The 21816-nt window shown below is 36.8% G+C and overlaps 1 protein-coding gene across 1 annotated transcript in view; it reads right to left on the bottom strand.

Annotated features, from left to right (window-relative positions):
- Window positions 1-201: 201 nt before the first annotated feature.
- Window positions 202-21816, bottom strand: part of SETD4 (SET domain containing 4) — a 51926-nt gene continuing 30311 nt past the window's right edge. The window contains exons 6-11 of the mRNA XM_043996322.1: window positions 19060-19489; window positions 11083-11257; window positions 8976-9057; window positions 4871-4951; window positions 1901-2024; window positions 202-1032 (exon numbers count right to left, since the gene is read on the bottom strand). Coding sequence (XP_043852257.1) covers window positions 898-1032; window positions 1901-2024; window positions 4871-4951; window positions 8976-9057; window positions 11083-11257; window positions 19060-19489 — 1027 coding nt within the window. The 3' untranslated portion in view covers window positions 202-897. The remainder of the gene's footprint in view (window positions 1033-1900; window positions 2025-4870; window positions 4952-8975; window positions 9058-11082; window positions 11258-19059; window positions 19490-21816) is intronic.

Below are 21816 nucleotides of genomic sequence, written 5' to 3'. Positions count from 1 at the left end.
CTGTCTGTAGTAGTCTTATTCTAAAGGCACACAAATGAATTTTCTCTGTGTATGTATATAACATATATGTGAATATGTGAATATGCATGTGTGTACATGCATGTATGTATAATGTTTTAGTCCTTTGCTACCTCTTAAGATATATTCAATATATTATATATTAATGTATTTAATATAATGATGTGATCATCAATTAATATAATATTTACTATAATATACTAATAATACATGTATATTGTGTGCATGTGTTTTAAATGGTAGCAAAGAACTGAAGACAAGTGGATCTGTATGGATCAGCCTTCTTTAAACCTTTCAAAATCTAGCTCCATCCAGCCTAAGTTTCCAGGCTGATTCCACAGTCCTCTGGCCAAATCAGCCCTCTTCTGGGCCATACGAGATATCACATGTGTGTGACATCTTGCTGAATGTGATATTCAATCTCTTGCCTCCACATCTTCTCACCAACTATCACCCCAAGCCTAGAATGTTCTTCCTTCCTTGTACTTTTGGAACCCCTAAACCCCTTCAAGGCTCTGCTCAAATGCCATCTCTTTCAAGAGGTTTTCTTGATTTACCCAGTTGCTAGTGCCCCTTTCCTGCTGCTCCCCATTTCTTTTGAATATATCTGATATTTGCTTATTTGTGAACACGTTATATTCCCCTATAGAATGCATCCCCCTGAAGACAGGGACTATCTTCCTTTTATAGTAGTGCTTTCTGCACTGAACATAGAGACTGGAACACAGGAAGTGCTTAATAATTGCTTCATGACAAGGTGATGTTTTTGCAAACAACAGAACGTCATCAAAACGCATAATCAAAGGATTATGTAGGATTTGTAGGATTATCCCACAAAAGTCACACACCACAAAGGCAGAGCAAATAACCCTGGTCAGGTCAGGTGGTTTCTTGATGCATATTCTTTAGAATATCTGCAGACACTTGAAGAATCTTTAGTTCTTCTACCCATAAATTCTCTACCAAAGTTAACTGGTCTTTCAGGGCGGCTTCCTCATCCTTCATATGGGAAATCTAGAAGTGATGTAAATATCAATATTAGTAATAATTCCAGAAGAATTTTCCAATGACTGAGTTGATTTAGGAACATAAAATAAATAGTTTAATCTAGTGTTTCTCAAACTGTGCTGCAAAAATGCCTTGAAATACTCCAAGTTTATTTTTAAATGAACGTTGTCATTTGTTAATAGGAGTTAAAAAGAATAATTTTCAAAGATTTTACTACAAGCATTCTGCCAAAGCTTTATTTAAGCTGACGGCATCTACCACTGTGGGAAAATGTGAGAATCATTGTTTTAATGGAAGACCAAAGCCAATTCCTAAACACAAAATATTTCTGTTTATAAAGCTCTATTGATATGTGTAATATATATGATTATTAAAATTCTTTCCACATGCAAAAAGATTCCTCCAACCTTGTTTTATTAAAATAATCAACTGAATAGCATTGCAAAGCCTACTATTCATATATTTCATATGCAGATAAAAAAGAATAGTTTAACCCAACCAGGATCTTTTAAGAAAAGAATGTCATAATTCCAAAAGACTCATGATAGAAAAAGAACTATGGAGTCTAAATGCAGATCAAAGCATACTATTTTCACTTTTTTGTTGTTTTTTGTTTTTTCTTTCTCATGGCTTTTCCCTTTTGTTCTGATTCTTCTTTCACAACATGACTAATGTGGAAATATATTTGACATGATTGTACATATATAACCTACATCAGATTGCTCCCTGTCTTGGAGATGGGGTAGAGAGGGAAAAAATTTTGGAACACAAAATCTTACAGAAATGAATATTCAAAACTATCTTTACACGTAATTGGAAAAAAGAAATACTATTAAGACAAAAAAGTAAAGAATGTCATGTTTCAGAAACATACCTTCTGAAGTGCAGTTTTAGTCTTGTCTATGAAATAAGAGCATATTTTTCTGGACAAGACCAAACTCTTCCATTCATTTGTATCAGAAATTACTTCACCTAGAAGCACTTTCTTCCAGCATGTACTAGAACCAAAATATTTAACATGGTAACATTAGCACTTACAAGAAGGGAAATATAAGAGCTATGTCTCAATATAAACCCACAGAACCTTTCTTATTTTCTTCTAAACAACCCCTAAGTCCTCCATGAAACACTTGGATCAGACACTCTAAAGCATGAAAGCATTTCTTTAAAAAATACATTCACAAGGAGATCAGAAGTGGAAGTAGAGAGCAGGAGACATAACAATAATGGTGACAGTTTCACAACAATTCAGATAGTGTTTTGAGTTCTACACAAAATCTGTTCCCTACAACAATGCTAAGAGGATGATGATGATGCAACTATTATTAGCCCCTTGTTCAAAGGTAAAGAAACTGAGTCTCAGAGAGAAGTTGTGATTTGCTCATGAACAATGGTACTTGGAATCCCCCAAAAGAGAGAGAAGACTGGGAGCAAGGTGAGTCTTGAAATAAATTCCACAAACACAACAGGCCAAAAGGACATATTGAAGCATGGAGAAGGAAGTTAGCAGAGTTGAGTAGATTTATGGTGTGATGTCAAAGGAGATGAAAACTGAAAAACAGCCACTGAACTGATAATTAGGACACCACTGGTGACCTTTGAGATAGTAGTTTCAGCAGTACATCCTTTCATTAAACTAATTAGTTTAATTTAGGTCTGAATAGAAAAAAAAACACAAATCCATGAATTAGTGGAAGATAAAATTCTAATAAGAATAGAAGAAATAATAACAATAATAATAATAATAGCTGTTAATAGCACTTTAAGGTTTATAAAGCACTTACTACACCTCTCACTTGAACATCACAATGAATCTTTACAATACATAATCCAGGGGGGCAGCTAGATGGTGTAGTGGATAGAGCACCGGCCCTGGAGTCAGGAGTACCTGAGTTCAAATCCGGCCTCAGACACTTAACACTTACTAGCTGTGTGACCCTGGGCAAGTCACTTAACCCCAATTGCCTCACTAAAAAAAAAAAAAAAAAACCTATATAATCCACAAATTATAGAAATGGAGACTCAAAGAACTTACCCCTGGTTATGGCCAAGGGTTACATGACTAATAAATGCTAGAGGCAGGATTCCAACCTATCTTACGTGACTCATAAGTCCCCTATTCTTCAATAGAGAGGAAGCACTTACCCTACTAATAAATGCTATTAATGCCTAAAGCCCTCTCACTCACTCAAACCTTTGCTATCTGGCTTCTAAACTAATCACTCCACTAATTTCTGATGACCTTTTCTTAGTCTTCCTCCTTTCTAACCAATCTTTTGCATTTGATATTGATAACCACCCACTCTTTTTTTTTCGGGGATATGGGGGAGTTATTTGACTTGCTCAGGGTCACATGGCTAGTAAGTGTCAAGTGTCTGAGGCTGGATTTGAACTGAGGTACTCCTGAATCCAGGGCCAGTGCTTTATCCACCTAGCCACCTAGCTGCCCCTATAACCACCCACTCAAATACTTTCTCCTCTCTGGATTTTCATAACACTACTCTCTCCTTGTTTGCCTCCTACCTAACCACTACTTCTCAGCCCTCTTTACTGAGTCACTATCTACATTGTATGACATCATTGTCAGTGTTTCCCAAATGTCTTTATCATCTCTATGCAGATGATTCACAGATATACATACACATATATACACATACATACATACACACACATATGTATATATACATCCAGTCCCAGTCTTACCCCAGAGCTTTAGACTCACATCAGAAACTACCTACTGGATATTTCCAAATACCTGTTTTGGAGATATCTTGAACTTCATATATCCAAAACTTAATTTCACCCCCCACTCTTTTCTTTCTAACTTGCTTATTTCTATTAAAGGGACCACATTCTTCCTGTCTCCAAGATTTATAAACTCAACTTTACCCCAGGCTCCTTAGTCCTTTATATCACAGGCCCAATCAGTTGCCAAATTTTGTCATTTCTACTTCCACAACCTCTCTAGCATCTGATCTCTTCACTTGAGTAGCAGTTATGACCTCAGTTCAGTAATTCGTCACTTCTCATCTAGATTATAGCATCAGGATCCTTCCTGTTCTCTTTGCTTCAAGTGTCTTCTCACCTTCATCTATCCTATACACCATCCAAGTAATGATAATCAAAGTAATTTTCTTTAGGCACAGATCCTAACATGTCATCCCATTATTGAATCAGTTCCAGGAGCTTCCTAATATCTCTAGGGTCAAATATAAACTCCTCAGTTTGGCTTTTAAAGCCCTAAACAGTCAGACCCCAACTCTCTTTCCATATTTATTGAACATTACCCCCCCCCATTCTGTGATTCAGAAAAACTGGCCTTTTCTCTGTACCTCACATACAATATTCAATCTCCCATCTCTGCCTTTTTGGCCATTAATCTATGCCTGGAATGCACTCTCCATTCACCTCTGCCTCCAAGAGTCCCTTTTTTTCCCCTTCAAGACAGAGCCCAAGCATCTTCTTCTGCATGAAGCCTCTCCTGATCTCTACAAGTGCTAATATTCTTCCTCCCAAACCATCCTGTATTTAGCTCTCTTGTGCATGTTTGGTATTTATACACTTTTCATGTATAATGTAGTTTTAACTACATTAAATGTTTGTGGATTGATCAGAGTTTAAGTTCTTTGTAAATAGGGATTGTGCATACTTTCTTTGAACTTGTATCCCTAATGTATTAACATAGTGCCTGACACAAAGCAGGCACTTAATAAATGCTTGTTGACTGATCAACTTCCATTGTCTTCCAAATTGGAGCTGTTGATAAAAACTACAAAGTGAAGCCCTGGTTTCTTGATGAACAATATGTTCAATCACACCTTGGGAACACAATTGGGAAACTTACAATTCATCCATTCCAAGACATAACAACTTAATGGCTGTAAGCAGTCTCCAAGAGGGCCCATCCCATCCAAAAGTTAAATTCCTGAAGAAGAAAAATAACCATGAGTGGTAGAAATAATGAGTTCTTCACTGCAGTATATTATGACACATCATTATGGCAATTTTCTTTAAGATCCTGCTAAACAATATATGGCCTGTGATCTTGGGCCAGAGAAAAAGAAGGGAAAAGTCAAAAATCCATAAAAGTAAAATGATAAATAAAATCAGATTAAACAAAGCATTTGTCAAACACTCTATGCCAGACATTGAGAATACAAATACAAGAAAAAGATAGTTCCTGCCCTCAAGGACTTTACATCCTAATAAGGGAAGACAACACAGAAAAAAGAACTGGTGAGTAAGGGGATGGGAAGAAGATAACCATGTGGGGCAAGGTGAGAAAGTAGCCCAGAAAGGCAGGAACTGAGAGAGGTTAGAGGTGAGCATGACTTCTGTGGATACTCCTCCAAATGGAAGTCCAGAAGCACTCATCAATCAGAAGAAGAAAACAGGAGTTAGATGGGAAGGTTTATGTCAGAGTTAGGAAAGAAAGGAATTAGTCTCTTTCCGATTAGCTATATTAAGGGGATGAACCCAAGAAGGAGGGGAACAAATGACATGAACAATGCAAAAGCAATCAATCTTTGATTTAGAATATATTTTACTGCAGATTTACTCAAATATTCAAATGGATCTGTGACCTTATCCATAAGGGCATTCCTTCCAATGACAGCGATCAGAGCCAAACCTTGCCTGCCCACTCACTGTGTGACACTCATCCATGTTTTCCCATACATTCTCAAGAGGAGATCCACCTAGCACACTGGTGGGAGCCTTCACCCTCACCTTAACATCAACTGTATCATGAGGAGCCTGCAGACTACACACTGTAGCCATGTGGTACAGTGGAAAGTGTGCTGACTTGAAATTAAGAGGACATGAGTTCATATCATGCTCTGCCAATTAATTACCAGCAGTGTGGCCTTAAACAAGTCTCTTCACTTTTCTGGGTCTCAATTTCTTCATATGGAAAGTGAGATGGTTGAACTTGATGATCTCTAAAGTAACTTCCAGCTCCATATTTGTAATCCTGTGATCCCTAGTTCCCAATACAAGTAGCCATTTTTTTCTGATTATACACCTCTTTGATGATACATTTTATAGCATTTCTCCTTCTCAATGTCAGCCCCATCATGCAGTATTCCACTGCCATTTTAGTAATCTTGAATCTTGAATTGAAATTCTTTTGTTCCTTATTGATTCACCAAATTGATGACGATTATTGTTCCTAAAAAGATGGCCCTTCAAAGAAAATGTTGGGGTCATTAAAATAACTTTTCAATTTTTCAAACGTAATGTAGCCTCTTGTTCTAATTCTGAGACCAATTCATAGTCCATCCTCAGTGTTTACATTAGTTCTACAGGTTGTCTACTCAACTAAATATCACAGCCTAGAAAATAGGTCACTTTTCATCCCCTTGTATTTTTCCTGCGTGGATCGTTAAGAAAACTCTTTAGAGCGATTACAAATCTCATTCAGGAGACTTTCCTAAGATCTGGGGATTGCTGTAATCAGGACAATGCCACCCACAAACAGGATCATCTGGGGGATATCATCACCTACAGGAAAAAAGACTTGCACCTTGTGCTGATTCTCCTTTATGACAATGGCAAAACCTTTGGTGTGCCTACATCTCCCTGTTTTATACCTTGCCAGATATTAATGAGCACAGAGTCGATTATCAAGCTTATCTATGTTTCATCTTTCATTGAATCTTATATAAATTTATCTTTCAAGGAATCTTGTAGTTACTTCCCTAATTATGTTCTACTTTAATGGATATTCAGGTCAGCTTCATGTCAAGCTTCTTCTTAAGAAGGGGAAGCTTAAGAGTAAAGTGTGTGTGTGGGGGGCAGCTAGGTGGTGCAGTGGATAAAGCACTGGCCCTGGATTCTGGAGGCCTGAGTTCAAATTCTGTCTCAGACACGACACTTACTAGCAAGTCACTTAACCCTCATTGCCCTGCAAAAAAAAAAAAAAAAGAGTAAAGTAGGAATGAGAAGAAACTTACCCTGAATGCATAACTGGCCATAGATTATCCACAAAGCAAAATTTATCTACAGTGGGTTTCAAGACTGCTTTTTTATTCACTACATCACTGAATCAACTTCAAAGTATATTCCTTAGATCCTTTTCCATATCCACCAAATTAATAGACTTCAAAGATGAGTTCCTACATATGGACTGATAAGAGTATAAAACATCTAAAGAAATTCAAATTCACTGCTAAATAAGTTGTGCTGCTTTTTTAGTGTCCTAAGGGACTCCACTGCTACCATATTATCATAAAGATACATATACTACATCAGAAAAGTACCGCCTGTACCACTCATCATCTACTCCTTATATAGTCATTTAATTCATTATGTGTGCACATACATCTGGTCTCTGAAAATAAATCCTAAGTTTCCAGAAGCCAGGAATTATGTTTTATGCCTCTATTCCTAGAAGCCCTGGCATTGTACCTTGTTTTATATTCAATAAATATTTCTGGATTAATCAAGTCAGTCTTGAAGAAAACTTGTGTTTATTTAAGACCAAAGGAAATACAGAGAACATTATAAAATAATAGATAATTTTGACTGTATAAAATTTAAAAGGTTTTGCACAAACAAAACCAATGAAATCAAAATTAAAAGGATAGCAGGAAATGGAGAAAATTTTTGTAACAAGTATCTCTGATAAAGGCCTAATTTCTCAAATATATAGAGAACTAAGTGAAATTTATAAAAATTGATAAAATGGTAAAAGGATATGAAAAGGGGCAGCTAGGTGGCACAGTAGATAGAGCACCAGCCCTGGAGTCAGGAGAACCTGAGTTGAAATCCGGCCTCACACACTTAACACTTACTAGCTGTGTGAACCTGGGCAAGTCACTTAACCCCAATTACCTCACCAAAAAAAAAAAAAAAAGGATATGAAAAGGCAGTTTTACACAAAGAAATCAAAGCTATCTATAATCATATGAAAAAACACTATAAATCTCAATTGATTAGAGAAATGTAAATTAAAACAACTCTGAGATACCACCTTATACCTACCAGATTGGTTAATATGACAAAAAAAGAAAATGATAAATGTTGGAGAGGACACGAGAAAACTGGGACCCTAATATTGGTGGAGTTGTGAATGGACCCAGCTATTCTAGAGAGTAATTCAGAACTATGACCAAAGAACTATAAACTGTGCCTACCCTTTGATTCAGCAATACCACTGCTAAATCTATATTCCAAAGACAAAAAAAAAGGGTAAAGGGCCTATTTGTACAAAAACATTTATAGCAGTTCTTTTTGTGGTGGCTAATAATTGAAAATTGAAGGGAAGAGTGACCTATTTTCCAGGCTATGATATTTGTCATTTCTTATAGCACAATAATATTCCATCACAATTGCATACCACAGCTTGTTTAGCCATTCCCTATTGGGGGAATATTATTGTGCTATAAGAAATGACAAATAAGATGATTTTAGAAAAACCTGGAAAGACTTACACGAACTGATGCAAAGCAAAGTGAACAGAACAAGGAGAATGTTGTACAGAAATATTGCACAATGAACTGTGAATGACTGAGCTATTCTTAGCAATACAATGATCCAAGACAATCCCAAAGGACTCATGATGAATCCAAGCTATCCATCTCCAGAGACAGAACTGATAGAGTCTGAATACAGACTAAAGCATGCTATTTTTCACTTTCTTTCCTTCTTTCTTTCCTTCTTTTTTTTAGTCTTCTTGTACAAAATAATATGGAACTGTTTTACATGATTACATGTATAAACTATTTCAGATTGCTTGGGGAGGAAGAGAGGGAGGGAGGCATAAAATCTGGAACTCAAAACAAAAAAAAAGGTTGAAAAAATGGTTTTAACATGTAATCAGGGGAAAAAATTTAAAATACATAGATATAAATTCATATATATATATATATATAAATGAAAACTATTTACTCCAAGGTTTGCCATGAAAACTTTCTGAAATGAAAATTTCATTAAGGCAGGATACTTACTCTGAAAAGCCATGTTCCTTTAAAAGGGAAATCTTCTTATTCATCTGCGTGTCCACTGAAGGAAGGTGATCAACAAGGCTATCTGTATTTATAAAGGTCAGATTCATTAAAAAAGAGATAAGATTCATATATTTAAGGCATAATTCAGACAATAGTGGTAGAATGTTAATAAGAGTGTTATCATTTGCTTTACATAACAATGAAGTTGGTGGCAGCTAAGAAGTTTAGATTCAAAAGCAAAATTGGTTCCCCTTCCCCAATTCAGGAAGATTATTACCATCCACAAAGTCACTTCATGGCAAGAGACCACAATAATGGTGGCAGTGTTAGTACTAGTAGTAGTAATGGAAATACTACTAGAAAAAGTATTAATAATGATAATAGATGGCATTTATAAAGTGCTTTAAGAATTTTTAAAGTACTTTATATAAACTATCACATTTCATATTTCACATTTCATTACAGCACTGTAATATTATATTATTATCCCTTTCTATTAAAAAAAATCCTCAACTGTAAGATGAGGAAAAAAAGGCTCAGTTAGCTTAAGTGACCTAGAGCTAGTAAAGTTTTAGAAATAAGATTTGAACACTAGTCTCTCCTGACTCCAAGTCCAGTGCCCCTTGCAATATATGCATTGTCCTGTGATTTATTATCTACAACTTTGATTCTTTATTCAAATATGCAAATCAATCAGAAGGAATAGGTAATAAGAGTTTCTTGTTTGTTTCACCATAGGTACCATATGAATAATAAATGCTAAAGCTATAAAAGCAATTCAAATTAAAATGATTTTAATCCAATAGGTAAAACTAGAAAATGTTTTTAATTTTCCCCTACTTATCTCCAATGACTTTTGTCAGCCGCATAGAGTAATGCAAAAAATCACTTATCTTGGAGTACAGTCCTGAATTTCAGTCCCAACTCTACCATTAAATCATTAGATGACTTTGGGGGCCTACATCTCTGTGCCTCAGTCTCCTCAATGGTAAAATGAAGGAGTCAGAATATATAAACTATAACTCTTAAAATTATTTAATATTATTATTAAATAATATGTTATGAATATGAAACATCTGAGCCAGTCTCAAAGCTAGCTTGGAATCAGGCTGAAAATTTATTATTTTAGTCATTTTTAACTTGAATGAGCAGGTAAATATTTTACTTAAGAGCTCAAGCATATCTTTGTTTAAAAAAAAAAAGATTTCTATAATCTCCTTTACCATCCATATCCTTTAGAATCAATAAACCTGTTTTATCCAGTATTTGTGCACTAAATCTTAAACCATGACCTGAATCATAGAAAAGGAAGAGTTCTAATACCAACCAAAAAGCAGGTTCTATGGCTTCAGGCCAGGAATATGAACCTTCTGTTATGTTATGACAAATACCTCTTGGAATTTCATTCAATCTTTAAGAGTTGATGTCTGACTAGATTACCAGGTTATAATAAAATAAAATATACAACACTGTTGAAAACAGCAATTTGGAAGAACATAATGAAAAATATATGTCTCTCTAAATTATAAGCTGGGTTATATACTTTTTTGTAATTTCCACAGTAACCAATCCAATGTCTTATATAAAAAAGACTCTTGATAAATATTTATCATTGAATAAATTCCTATCTAATAGTGCTCAGTCAAGCATGACTTGGTACAATAATTTCCACACTTTCCTCTCTATTCAATTCAACATACATTTACTGAACACCTACTACAAACAAGACACAGTGGTAGGCACTAAGGGAGAAACAAAAATGAACAAGGCATGGTCCCTGCCCTCAAGAAGCTTATAATCTATTAGTACAAATAAAAAATATATGCAAATAAATATAGCAGTAAGTTAACTCTTGTTAACATTATTTTCACCTTTCACACTTTGCTCTGCTTTCTGTCAATAGCAGCCTTCCTCTAATCAGCTTCCCCACAGAATCTCATTTTTCTTTCACTACAAATTTAAACTGCAAACTCAAGTTAAAGACCTGACTAAACAGATCTAGAAAGAAGACAATAAATCATAAACATGTTCTCCTTATTAGAGATTATATAAAAATGCCTTTAAGAACTCACTCTCATCATTTACACAGGAAAAAACTTGACCTGACCTATTGATATATAAACAGCACTATGTGGATTATTGATGGCAACAAATCCATATTCTAAAAGCAGCCGGTGGTTATCATGAGGGCCATAGCAGATGAATAGTTCTTCATATTTTTTGCAACCTGAAATAGTCCTAATTTCATAATGATGAGTTTCCTCATTAAATGCTGCTTTTACCTACAAAGGAAAAAAATCACACTTAAGAGATATGATTAATTCCAAGGTGGATAAGCAGTTAAATTATAACAACTGACAAGTATTTATTAAGCACCTACTATGTGCTAAGCACTAAGGATAAGACAAAGGTGAAAAAGTCAAAAGTCCCCTGCCCTCGAGGAGCTAATAAACTAGTGAATATGGTGATGGCTAAGCAGTGCAATGGATAGAGAGCTGGATTCGGAATCCAAAAGACCTGAGAATATCTAGGTAAAATTTCTAATACACAGTCTGTAATGTAGGACTTGAAGTGGGAAAAACACTACAGCTGGATATATATAGATATAGATAGATAGATAAATAGATAGATAGATACACACACACCATATATATATTTGAGAGTAATCACAAAGATAATTAAACCCATATAAAATCAGGGGAAGAAAGACAGAGAGAAAGAGACAAAAATAGTCAGAGTGTATGTGTGTCTGTGTCTGTGTGTGCATAACTGATGATCTAGCAAAAGCAATTGAGAAGTGGTCAGAGAGGTGGGAGGAGAACCAAGAGAAAGCAGTGCCATGAAATCCAGAGAAGAGGGATTACCCATATATAAACATTTTGTGTGTGTGTGTGGTTTTTTTTTTAAGACTTAACTATAAGGGGCAGCTAGGTAGCACAGTGGATAAAGCACTGGCCCTGGAATGAGGAGGACTTGAGTTCAAATTCGGCCTCAGGCACTTGATACTTACTAGCTGTGTGACCTTGGGCAAGTCACTTAACCCTCACTGTCCCACCAAAAAAAAAAAAGAAGAAGAATTAACTATAAAGGACATATGAAGAGAGATGCTATCTATATCCAGAGAAAGAACTGATAAATAGAAGCATGTATAATTTTACATGTACATATATGTGTGTATGTGTATATATATACATATACACACATACACACACACACACACACACACACACACACCTATTGGTACCTATCTAGGGAAGGAGGGAAGGAAAAAAGAGAAAAAAGAAATTTATATGATAACTATTATATATTTAAAATGAATAGCAAGTTGTACATAATAGATTTGCAGTTTCATATTGCAATCATCTTTTTTATTATACTATGTCATGGAAATGTTTGTTTTATTCCATAAATTAAAAATAAATTCAAAAAAAAGAATTGTAAACTATAAATGCCCACATAAGATCATAGATTCATCACAAATTGATTTTCCATGAAGACTGGTAAAGATGAAAAAAACAGGAACAGAGGTAGGAGTATGAGAAGACTAGAACAATACACTATTGGTAGAGCTATGAAATAGCTCAACTATTCTCAATGTCACTTGGGAATTATGCTGGGAAAGATATTGCAGGGAAGTTCCACCATGAGGAGAAAGCATGTGATTTAGAAACCATGTGACTTTACTGTCCAGAAGTTACCTGGCATCTGGAAGTCACATCTATAGAACCACCTGTGGGGCCTGTCAATCAGAGCTACCAGCCAATTAGCTTGGAGCTGTGTATGTATGAATGGCCCTGTTTTCAGTTTCTCAGGAGGCTTCTGGGAGAAGCCGAGGAGTGAGCGGGCCTTTTGGTGGGAGATTTCGACTGGGGAGCAAGAGACAGGCAGGATAGGGAGAGCAAGCAAATTTCATACTTGATTTACATGTTTCTCTTTACTTACCTCTAATATACTTTAATAAACACTTAATGCCCAAAGATTGGTGCTACACATTTTCTAATTTAAGGTGACCACTCATTAGATTTTAGACATCATAGCTAGAATTTTAGCCCCTTACAGAATTATGGAAGAATAGGGACTAAACTGTTCACTGAACCAATGGTTCCACTACTGGCCATATATCTCCAAAGAAGTCGAAGACTGAAATAAGGTCCCAATTTATACCAAAATTTCACCATAGGATTCCTAGAACCAGAAATGAAGTGGGGAGACCCAACAACTGAAGAATGACTGAAAAAATTATGATATATGAACGTAAGAGAATATTACTGTGTGTTCATTTGACAAATATGAACAAATCAGACTAACAATGAAAAAATTATATGCGCCAATGCAGGGCAAAATTGACAATTAAAGAATTCTCATGACTGCAGCAATATTTATGAAAGAGCACCAGAAGGAAGTCAAACTCTGAATAAATGAACAAGTGATGGTCTCAAAGAACAGATAAAGAAACCTACCTCTCTTGCTTCACCTTAGAGAGACAGGAGATTACTAGGATTGAGTATTCTATATATTGGCAGATACCTTCATAGCACTGGATGATTTTGCTTGATTATTTTTCTTTGTCACAAAGAAAGGCTTGATGGTCACTCCCTGAACTAAACTCTAAGGTCTATTGGACCTTGATTTGAAGATCTAGGGAAACTGAAATGACTGCTATAAAGATAAAAATTATCAATAAAACACTTAGGGAGTTTGGGGAAACTTTTTGATTGTTTTTTAAAGATAGAATCAGACTCAGATCTGATTTTGTTTTTTAATTTAAGGTAGCTATAATAATAATACTGGTGGATGTCATTTCTCAGGTATAGAAAAAATGGGGACAGCTAGTTGGCACAGCAGATAGAGCACTGGTTCTGGAGTCAGGAGGGCTGGAGTTCAAATCTGGTCTCAGACACTTGACACTTACTAGCTGTATAACCCTGGGCAAGTAACTTAACCCTCATTGCCCCACAAAAAAAAAAAAAAAAAAAAAGAATATTATGCTTAGCAATAGATTACTAGACCAGAAAGGAAACTGAGGAATATGTCTAAGTGTTCTTTTAGAGAACATATCAGGCCTAAAGTACGGACATGAAATTTGGACCTTATTTGGGCTCTCAACAAAAAAAATCAAAGGGCAGGCACAACCTTGGTTTGCTCCATCCCAGGGATGGAACATAAAGGTACCACCAGCTTAAGTAAAAATGAGCTATACCTCAATGACCACAAAGTCACAGAGTACTTCACTCAGTACTTTATCCTACCATGTTCACAGAGTCTTTCTAGAGAGATCTTCTCAACTAGACATTTGATATCTTCAACAGTTGCACTGACAATCTTAACTCTCCTCAATTCAAGGTTCTTATATTCTTGTAAAATTGTATTAAGAAAGGGGCAGCTAGGTGGCACAGTAGAGAAGGCATTGGCTCTAGATTCAGGAGGATTTGAGTTCAAATCCGACCTCAGATACTTGACACTAGCTGTGTGACCCTGGGCAAGTCCCTTAACCTTCATTGTTACCACCACCCCCCCCCAAAAAAAAATTGTATTAAAAAGATCCATTCATGAGTCATCCTTTTTGGAATGGCAGAATTTCAAAGCTGGGAGACATCAGTCTAACGCCCTCATTCTACAGATAAGAAAATGAAGTTCACATACACACATATACATGTATATATAACTATATGAAGTTATTATATTCATTTATTCACCAATGAATATAAATTTATTCACAAATCTGTGAAGACACAGACGCACATAGCTGAAGCAGGACTTCCTCTCCCAAACAGGACTTTTTGGATCATTAAGAGATCCTTTTCATGATGCAGTCTAGGGCTCTGCCTCCCTTTCTCCACAATCTAGCTATTATACCACTAACAATAATTTCCCAGCCTGACTTTGTCACAGATCATTAGCTCCTTAGCTGGCGACATTCGCAAACACATTTGCTAACCCTATTCTCTAAGCTAAGTGTACACAAACTCTTAATGGCTACAGCATAGACTACTATAAAGGGAACAGAATAAGAATCAATTTATAATTCTGCCTCATGATTAACAGGCTCAATGAATTCGGGCAATTAAATTCAATAAACATTTGTCAAGCACTTACTGTGAGTAATGCACTCTACTAGACACTAGAGATACAGATCCAAAACAACAAAGTGAAAATGACCAGAATACAGGCAAAAATATGAAACAAGGATCAAAAAGGAGAGATTGGGGCTAGAAAGGTATGGTGGCATCAAATACAAATTACACTTCCTAAAGAGTTTAATGGTGAAAATAAGGAAAGATATAGGAGAGAGAAGAGAAAAGGGTTAAGGGAAGGTTGTTTTTTCTTTTTTTTTTTTAAGTTTATTAGTGATTTTCCCTCTCAAATAACTTTATATTTACTTATGGTATATTAACCCAGTAAAATATAATTTCCAAGATGGCAGGAAAAGTTTCTTTTGTCTCTATATCCTCTGTGCCTAGCACCATAACATGAATACACAGTTAAACATATTGCTAAATCTAATAATATTAACATTACTAAAATCAATACGGTATCTACTATGTCCTGAGCTAAAGCACTTTACAAATATTATGTCATTGGAACTATATGGTGAAAAGACCTGAGCATGTTTATAGGCATCAGGGAATTAAGATGGGAAGAAACCAAAGACAAGAAGGAATGCCAGTTTTCAGACAAAGAAATCAAAGCTATCAATAATCACATGGAAAAATGCTCTAGATCATTATTGATCAGAGAAATGAAAACTAAAACGACTCTGAGGTATCACCTCATACTTATCACAGTGGCAAATATAACAAAAACAGAAAATATTGGTTGTTGGAGGGGATGTGGGAAAGCTGGGATGTTAATCCACTGTTGGTGGAGTTGTGAAAAGATCCAACCATTCTGGAGAGCAATTTGGAACTATGCCCAAAGGGCTATAGAATTGTGTATGCCCTTTGATCCAGTAATACCATTACTAGGTTTATATTCCAAAGACATCCCCAAAAAGAGAAAAAAGACTTTATTTGTACAAAAATATTTATAGCAGCTCTTTTGTGGTGGCTAAGAATTGGAAATCAAAGGAATGTCCATCAATTGGGGAATGGCTAAACAAGCTGTGGTAAATGATGGTGATGGAATATTATTGTGCAATAAGAAATGACAAGCAGGATGACTTTAGAAAAGCTTGGAAAGACATGTATGGTGGCAAGTGAGCAGAACCAAGAGAACTTTATACACAGAGACAGCAATAGTGTTTGATAAAGAACTGTGAATGTCTTGACTAATCTCAATAATACAATGATCCAAGACAATCTCAAAGAACTATTGATGAAATATATTATCCACCTCCAAAGACAGAATTGATATTGATGGAACAGACTGAAACATGCTTTTTTTCACATTCTTACATTTTTTTTATGATTTTAGTTTGCTTGTACAGAGTGACAAGTATGGTGATATTTTACATAATCATACATGTATGGCCCATATCAGATTGTTGCCAGCTCGGGAAGGGGGAGAGGAGGGATTATTCTCTAATACTATTCTACCGTATTAGGGAAATGTTTGTTTCATTTAAATTCAGAATAAAATAAATACTTTTTTAAAAAGATGAAGGAATGCCAGGCAAGTTCCCAAAGGAGACAGAAGGGGGTAGGATCAAGTACATCTTTCAAAGGAGAATCACCAATGAAGATGCAAAAAAAGATTTTTATTTGTGGCATAAAGAATTAAAAGGATCACACAAGGGATGGCCTTGATTTTCTCAGTAAAGTAGGATACAAAACTGTCTGCTAAGACAAAGGAAGGTGGGGTAGCATTAGGATAATGAGGAAGGTTTAGAATATGATGAAGGGATTATGACTAGACATCAGATAAATAAAAAAGATGGCAGGAATATATCAGTGAAGTCCCAGTTAAGGTGAAGTAAAAATTCATAGTGCATCCAGTTGACAGTCCCATGACTTCCTCTAACAATATGCAGCAAATTAAATATAGAAGCAGAAAACAATGGGATGGAGGGTGAGGGGTTATGACCCTGTGAGAGAATAGAGAGCAGAAGGACAAGGGGTCAAGTGATTCAAAGGGGTCAGTGTCTTTTAAAATTGGTTGACAACAAGGTCCTGTGAAGGAAATAAAGGCTGGATTATATGTGATGGACCAAGGGCTTCAGACAGAAGATATGGTCAGACAGAGAAATCTCAGACATGAATTTGAAAGTTCAAGATCATGGAGAGGGGGGGCGATGGTGAGGTTAAAGGTACAGCCATTAATGTGGGCGGCAGTATTAGAGCATAAAAGGAAGTAAACTGGGAAATAAGAATGTTTGAATGGGCATCAGTGTGGATACTGAAGTTACCAAGGATGATAACCATTGTTGGCATGGAAAAGGAAATTATGATTAAATACTACACTCATTGAGAAGGAAAGAAGACACTTTACTGTGCCTTGGTTGCCTCAGTAAAAAATTGTTCTATCTACCTTGTTTTTAGTTATAAAGACTAAAACAGATCATGTAAAAAAATATGATAGGAAGCACGCAATGCTATAGTAGTATAAGGAGGCATCATCATTAGCTACATGTTGGTGGGCTACAAAATGCAAGAAATTGGATCATCATCTATTACTATTTCACAAATAACAAAAGATCTCCTTTAAAATATTTTCACTCGGGGCACCTAGGTGGCGCAGTGGATAGAGCACCGGCCCCGGAGTCAGGAGTACCTGAGTTCAAATCTGGCCTCAGACACTTAACACTTACTAGCTGTGTGACCCTGGGCAAGTCACTTATCGCCAATTGCCTCACTAAAAAAAAATTAAATTAAATTAAAAAATAATTCACTCTAAGCGTCACTTTTTAAGATACCTGATTATCAGGGGCAACTAGGTGGTGCAGTAGGTAAAGCACCCGGCGCTCGAGTCAGAAGGACCTGAGTTCAAATCCAGCCTCAGACACTTGACACTTACTAGTTGTGTGACCCTGGGCAAGTCACTTAACCCTCACTGCCACCACCCCCCCCCCACAAAAATACCTGATTATCATCAACCTGTGGATGATGTTCACAATACAAGGAGCTAGGTGGTGCAGTGGATAAAGCAAGTGACCTGGAGTGTGGAAGACTTGGGTCAAATCCAGTCTCAGACACTTACTAGCTATATGACCCTGAGCAAGTCACCTAACCTGTCTGCCTTAGTTTCCTAATCTGTAAAATGGAGATAATAATAGTACCTAGCTCCCAAGATTCTTGTGTGGATCAAATGATATAATATTCACAATATTTGTAAAGCACTTTGCAGACTTCAAAGTACTATTGAATGCTAGCTAGCTAGGCTTACTAAATAAAGATGAGAATTTCAAAGATTCATGGAGGCAAAGGATTGGCAAGGACCTAGATCCTTATAACACCCACCCTAATTCTTCTGTCTTTGGGAGTGAAATAATTAAGAGATGAAATAATACATTTATATAACACTTTGATGTTTACAAAACCCTTTCCTCACAACAACCCTGGGAGATCAATAATGCAAGTATAATTTATCCCCATTTACAAATAAGAAAAGTGTCTGTAACTAAATCCAAGTGTTCAGATTCTAAATCTAGCGTTCATTCCAGAATACCACACTAGGGAAATTATACAAGTCAATAGAGTCACTCTCTTTTCTACCCATTCTCCATCTTAATACTGTTACTTTTATTGACTACTTTATTTAAAAGATCAAGGAATCTCATTTACAAGAACCAACCTCAAAAGGTTGCAAGGAAAACACTTTATAAATCACAAAGCACTCTGTAAAGTTGAACTGTTATAGTTATAGGAGCTTTTTAGAAAGAGAGAACACAATTTTGCCTGGCGCCAACCATGCCCTTCCACACACACATAACATCTAGGCAATGACCAGGAGTCTTCATTCTCCCTCACCCCAGATATCCAATCAGTCATCAAACCTCACAGTTTCTACCCCCACAACATCTCTCACCCCTGCCCCCTTTTCTCCAGCCCGGCACATAGTAGGCACTTAATAAATTTGTGTTGATTTTTTTATTCCATCTGCTACACAAAGTCAAATGCTATGTGTATGTTGGTCTTTCTCAACTTACCTGAACTCCTGGGCTGTGATTCAACAGATCTAAATATGGAGCTAAAGCATACACATCTGGCTCTGCCGAAAGACACTGCTTCCGTGCATGTTTCATGTACACCGTTCTGGTGTTGATGGTACACCAAGCCCAAAGAAAAGCGTCATAGTGAAAAATGTGTTCCACATCCTCAGTAAATAAAGACTGGAGGGAAGAAAAGAACCTTCTGGAAGAAACAAACAACTCCTGAACATGTGTTCTCTGCTCTTGGGCTTTCATTTGTAAAGGTTTAGGCAGAAGTCTCACCACTCGTGGTTCTAAACAAACAAGACAAGTATAGACTTCCGGTAAAACGTCCAGGTAAGGCTTCCAGGGAGACTTGTTTCCTGCATGTTTTTCTGAAATCAAAAAGGCACTCAGGGCCAGCAAGGGCGATACTGGAGGCGTCCACCTATTTAAAAGAAAAATTTTGAAAATGTGAAATAGACTTAATGCCCTAATTTTAATATGTTCTTTCACTTAACAGAATCTGCTCCTTCCTAGAAACTAGTTCCCTTCACTTGAAGTCACATAGAATGGGCCACCCTGGTGGTACATAGTCATACGATGACATCAGTGAAGGCTCAGGAGGACACACCAGAGACAAGGCCCTCTTCTTAGAAAGGGATTTATTATTGTTCAGTTGTTTCGGTCAAGTTCAACTCTCCATGACCCCATTTGGGGTTTTCTTGGCAAAGATACTGGAGTGGTTTGCCATTTCCTTCTCCAGCTCATTTTACAGATGAGGAAATTGAAGCCAACAGAATTAAGTGATTTGTCCAGGGTCACACAACTAGTAAGTGTCTGAGGTCAAATTTGAACTCAGGTCTTACTGACTCCACTGTGCCACCTAGCTGCCAAGAAAAGGATAGGTCATTCATATGTGCACTTGATTCCTCCATAGCCTTTGCAAAAGTTCAATCCCAAAAAATACAAAGGAGGGATGTGTGTGTGTTGGGGGGGGAAGGGGGAAGGGAATGACAAACAGCAGCTACGACTTCAAGTAAAGGAGTCATGTTTACTTGTGTTGTGTCTTTCCAGCCATCCTTCATTCTCCAGATTTCACCACCATAACTCAGCTGCTTCCACCCCCACCTCTGTGCTCCTCTTCTTCCATTGGTGAGTTGTTCCTGAAATCTTCATTTTAGGGGAAGGCCCAGACCATTCATCCCTTATTCTCCAGACTTCCCCACCAAGGTACTTGCAACTCCTTCTACTCCTTACTCCCACGATTTTCAGCTCCTTTTATATACTGTCTTTCCATGTTAGAATGTAAGCTCCTTGGAGGGCAGCTAGGTGGCGCAGTGGATAAAGCACCAGCCCTGGATTCGGTAGTACCTGAGTTCAAATCTAGCCTCAGACACTTGACACTTACTAGCTGTGTGACCCTGGACAAGTCACTTAACCCTGATTGCCCCACAAAAAAAAAAAAAAAAGAATGTAAGTTCCTAGAAGGCAGGAACTGTCCTTTTTGCTGGCATTTATGTCCCTAGCACTTAGAACAGTGGCTGGCACATGGTAGGAACTTAATTCTTGCTGACTGACATAAGCAGATAGTGATGGATGTCAGTAATGTCATCCCCAAATGCAAAAGACAAGTCTCGTTGGTACAAAAACATAGGGTTAGTAGTATGGATTTGTTCTTTCTCAGGTTGAATGATTTATCTCTTGCTTAGTGTGGCCTCCATGTGTGAGGTTATGAGTATATAACCTCCATCAGGCATAGCACTTGAGGAATACTGACATCTACTATTACCTTTTTTTTTTTTTTTTTGTGGAGGCAAAGGGGGGTTAATTGACTTGCCCAGGGTCACACAGCTAGTAAGTGTCAAATGTCTGAGATAGGATTTGAACTGAGGAACTCCTGAATCCAGGGCCAGTGCTTTATCCACTGAGCCACCTAGCTGCCCCCTACCTATTTTTGTTTGTTTGTTTGTTTTGTTTGTTTGTTTTTTTGGTGAGGCAATTGGGGTTAAGTGACTTGCCCAGGGTCACACAGCTTGTAAGTGTCAAGTGTCTGAGGTCAGATTTGAACTCAGGTCCTCCTGACTCCAGGGCCGGTGCTCTATCCACTGTGCCACCTAGCTGCCCCCTACCTATTTTTTTTAAAAGAGCACCCTTAAGGGGCAGCTAGGTGGCACAGTGGATAGAGCACCGGCCCTGGAGTCAGGAGTACCTGAGTTCAAATCCGGCCTCAGACACTTAACACTTACTAGCTGTGTGACCCTGGGCAAGTCACTTAACCCCAATTGCCTCACTAAAAAAAAAAAAAAAAAAAAAAGAGCACCCTTAAAATGCATGCATATGTTCCCCTCTCAACTATTCAGGCAATACATTCTCAGGTCCCAAATAGGTAACTAAAGATAATAATTTTCTCTCTCCCACTATAAAATACATATTTCCTGGCCTTACTTGAATCTGAATCCTTCCCAGACTTAAGCCTTGAGAAATATTCTGCCACAGCTCTATACTTCAAATTGAAGGGTATGGCTGGATTATATCTGAATAAGAAAAGCCTAAGATTTGTAGGTAAACACTTTCTTGAGAGTTTAAGGGCGCAGGGACTATATTTCAACATACTTAATGTGTAAGGGTCAAAAATCACTTGTTTACTCATATGATTAATTATATGAGCAGAGTTATTTTTACTTTAAAAGGCTGATCAATATTTAATAAGACGTCACTGTTTTAACAGAATCTCCCTCCTTTTCAAATGTATTTAAATCACATGCTTGAAAC

This window comes from Dromiciops gliroides, chromosome 3 (genome assembly GCF_019393635.1).
Source record: "Dromiciops gliroides isolate mDroGli1 chromosome 3, mDroGli1.pri, whole genome shotgun sequence".
NCBI classification, from domain to species: domain Eukaryota; kingdom Metazoa; phylum Chordata; class Mammalia; order Microbiotheria; family Microbiotheriidae; genus Dromiciops; species Dromiciops gliroides.
This window is presented reverse-complemented; position numbering and strand designations above follow the sequence as displayed.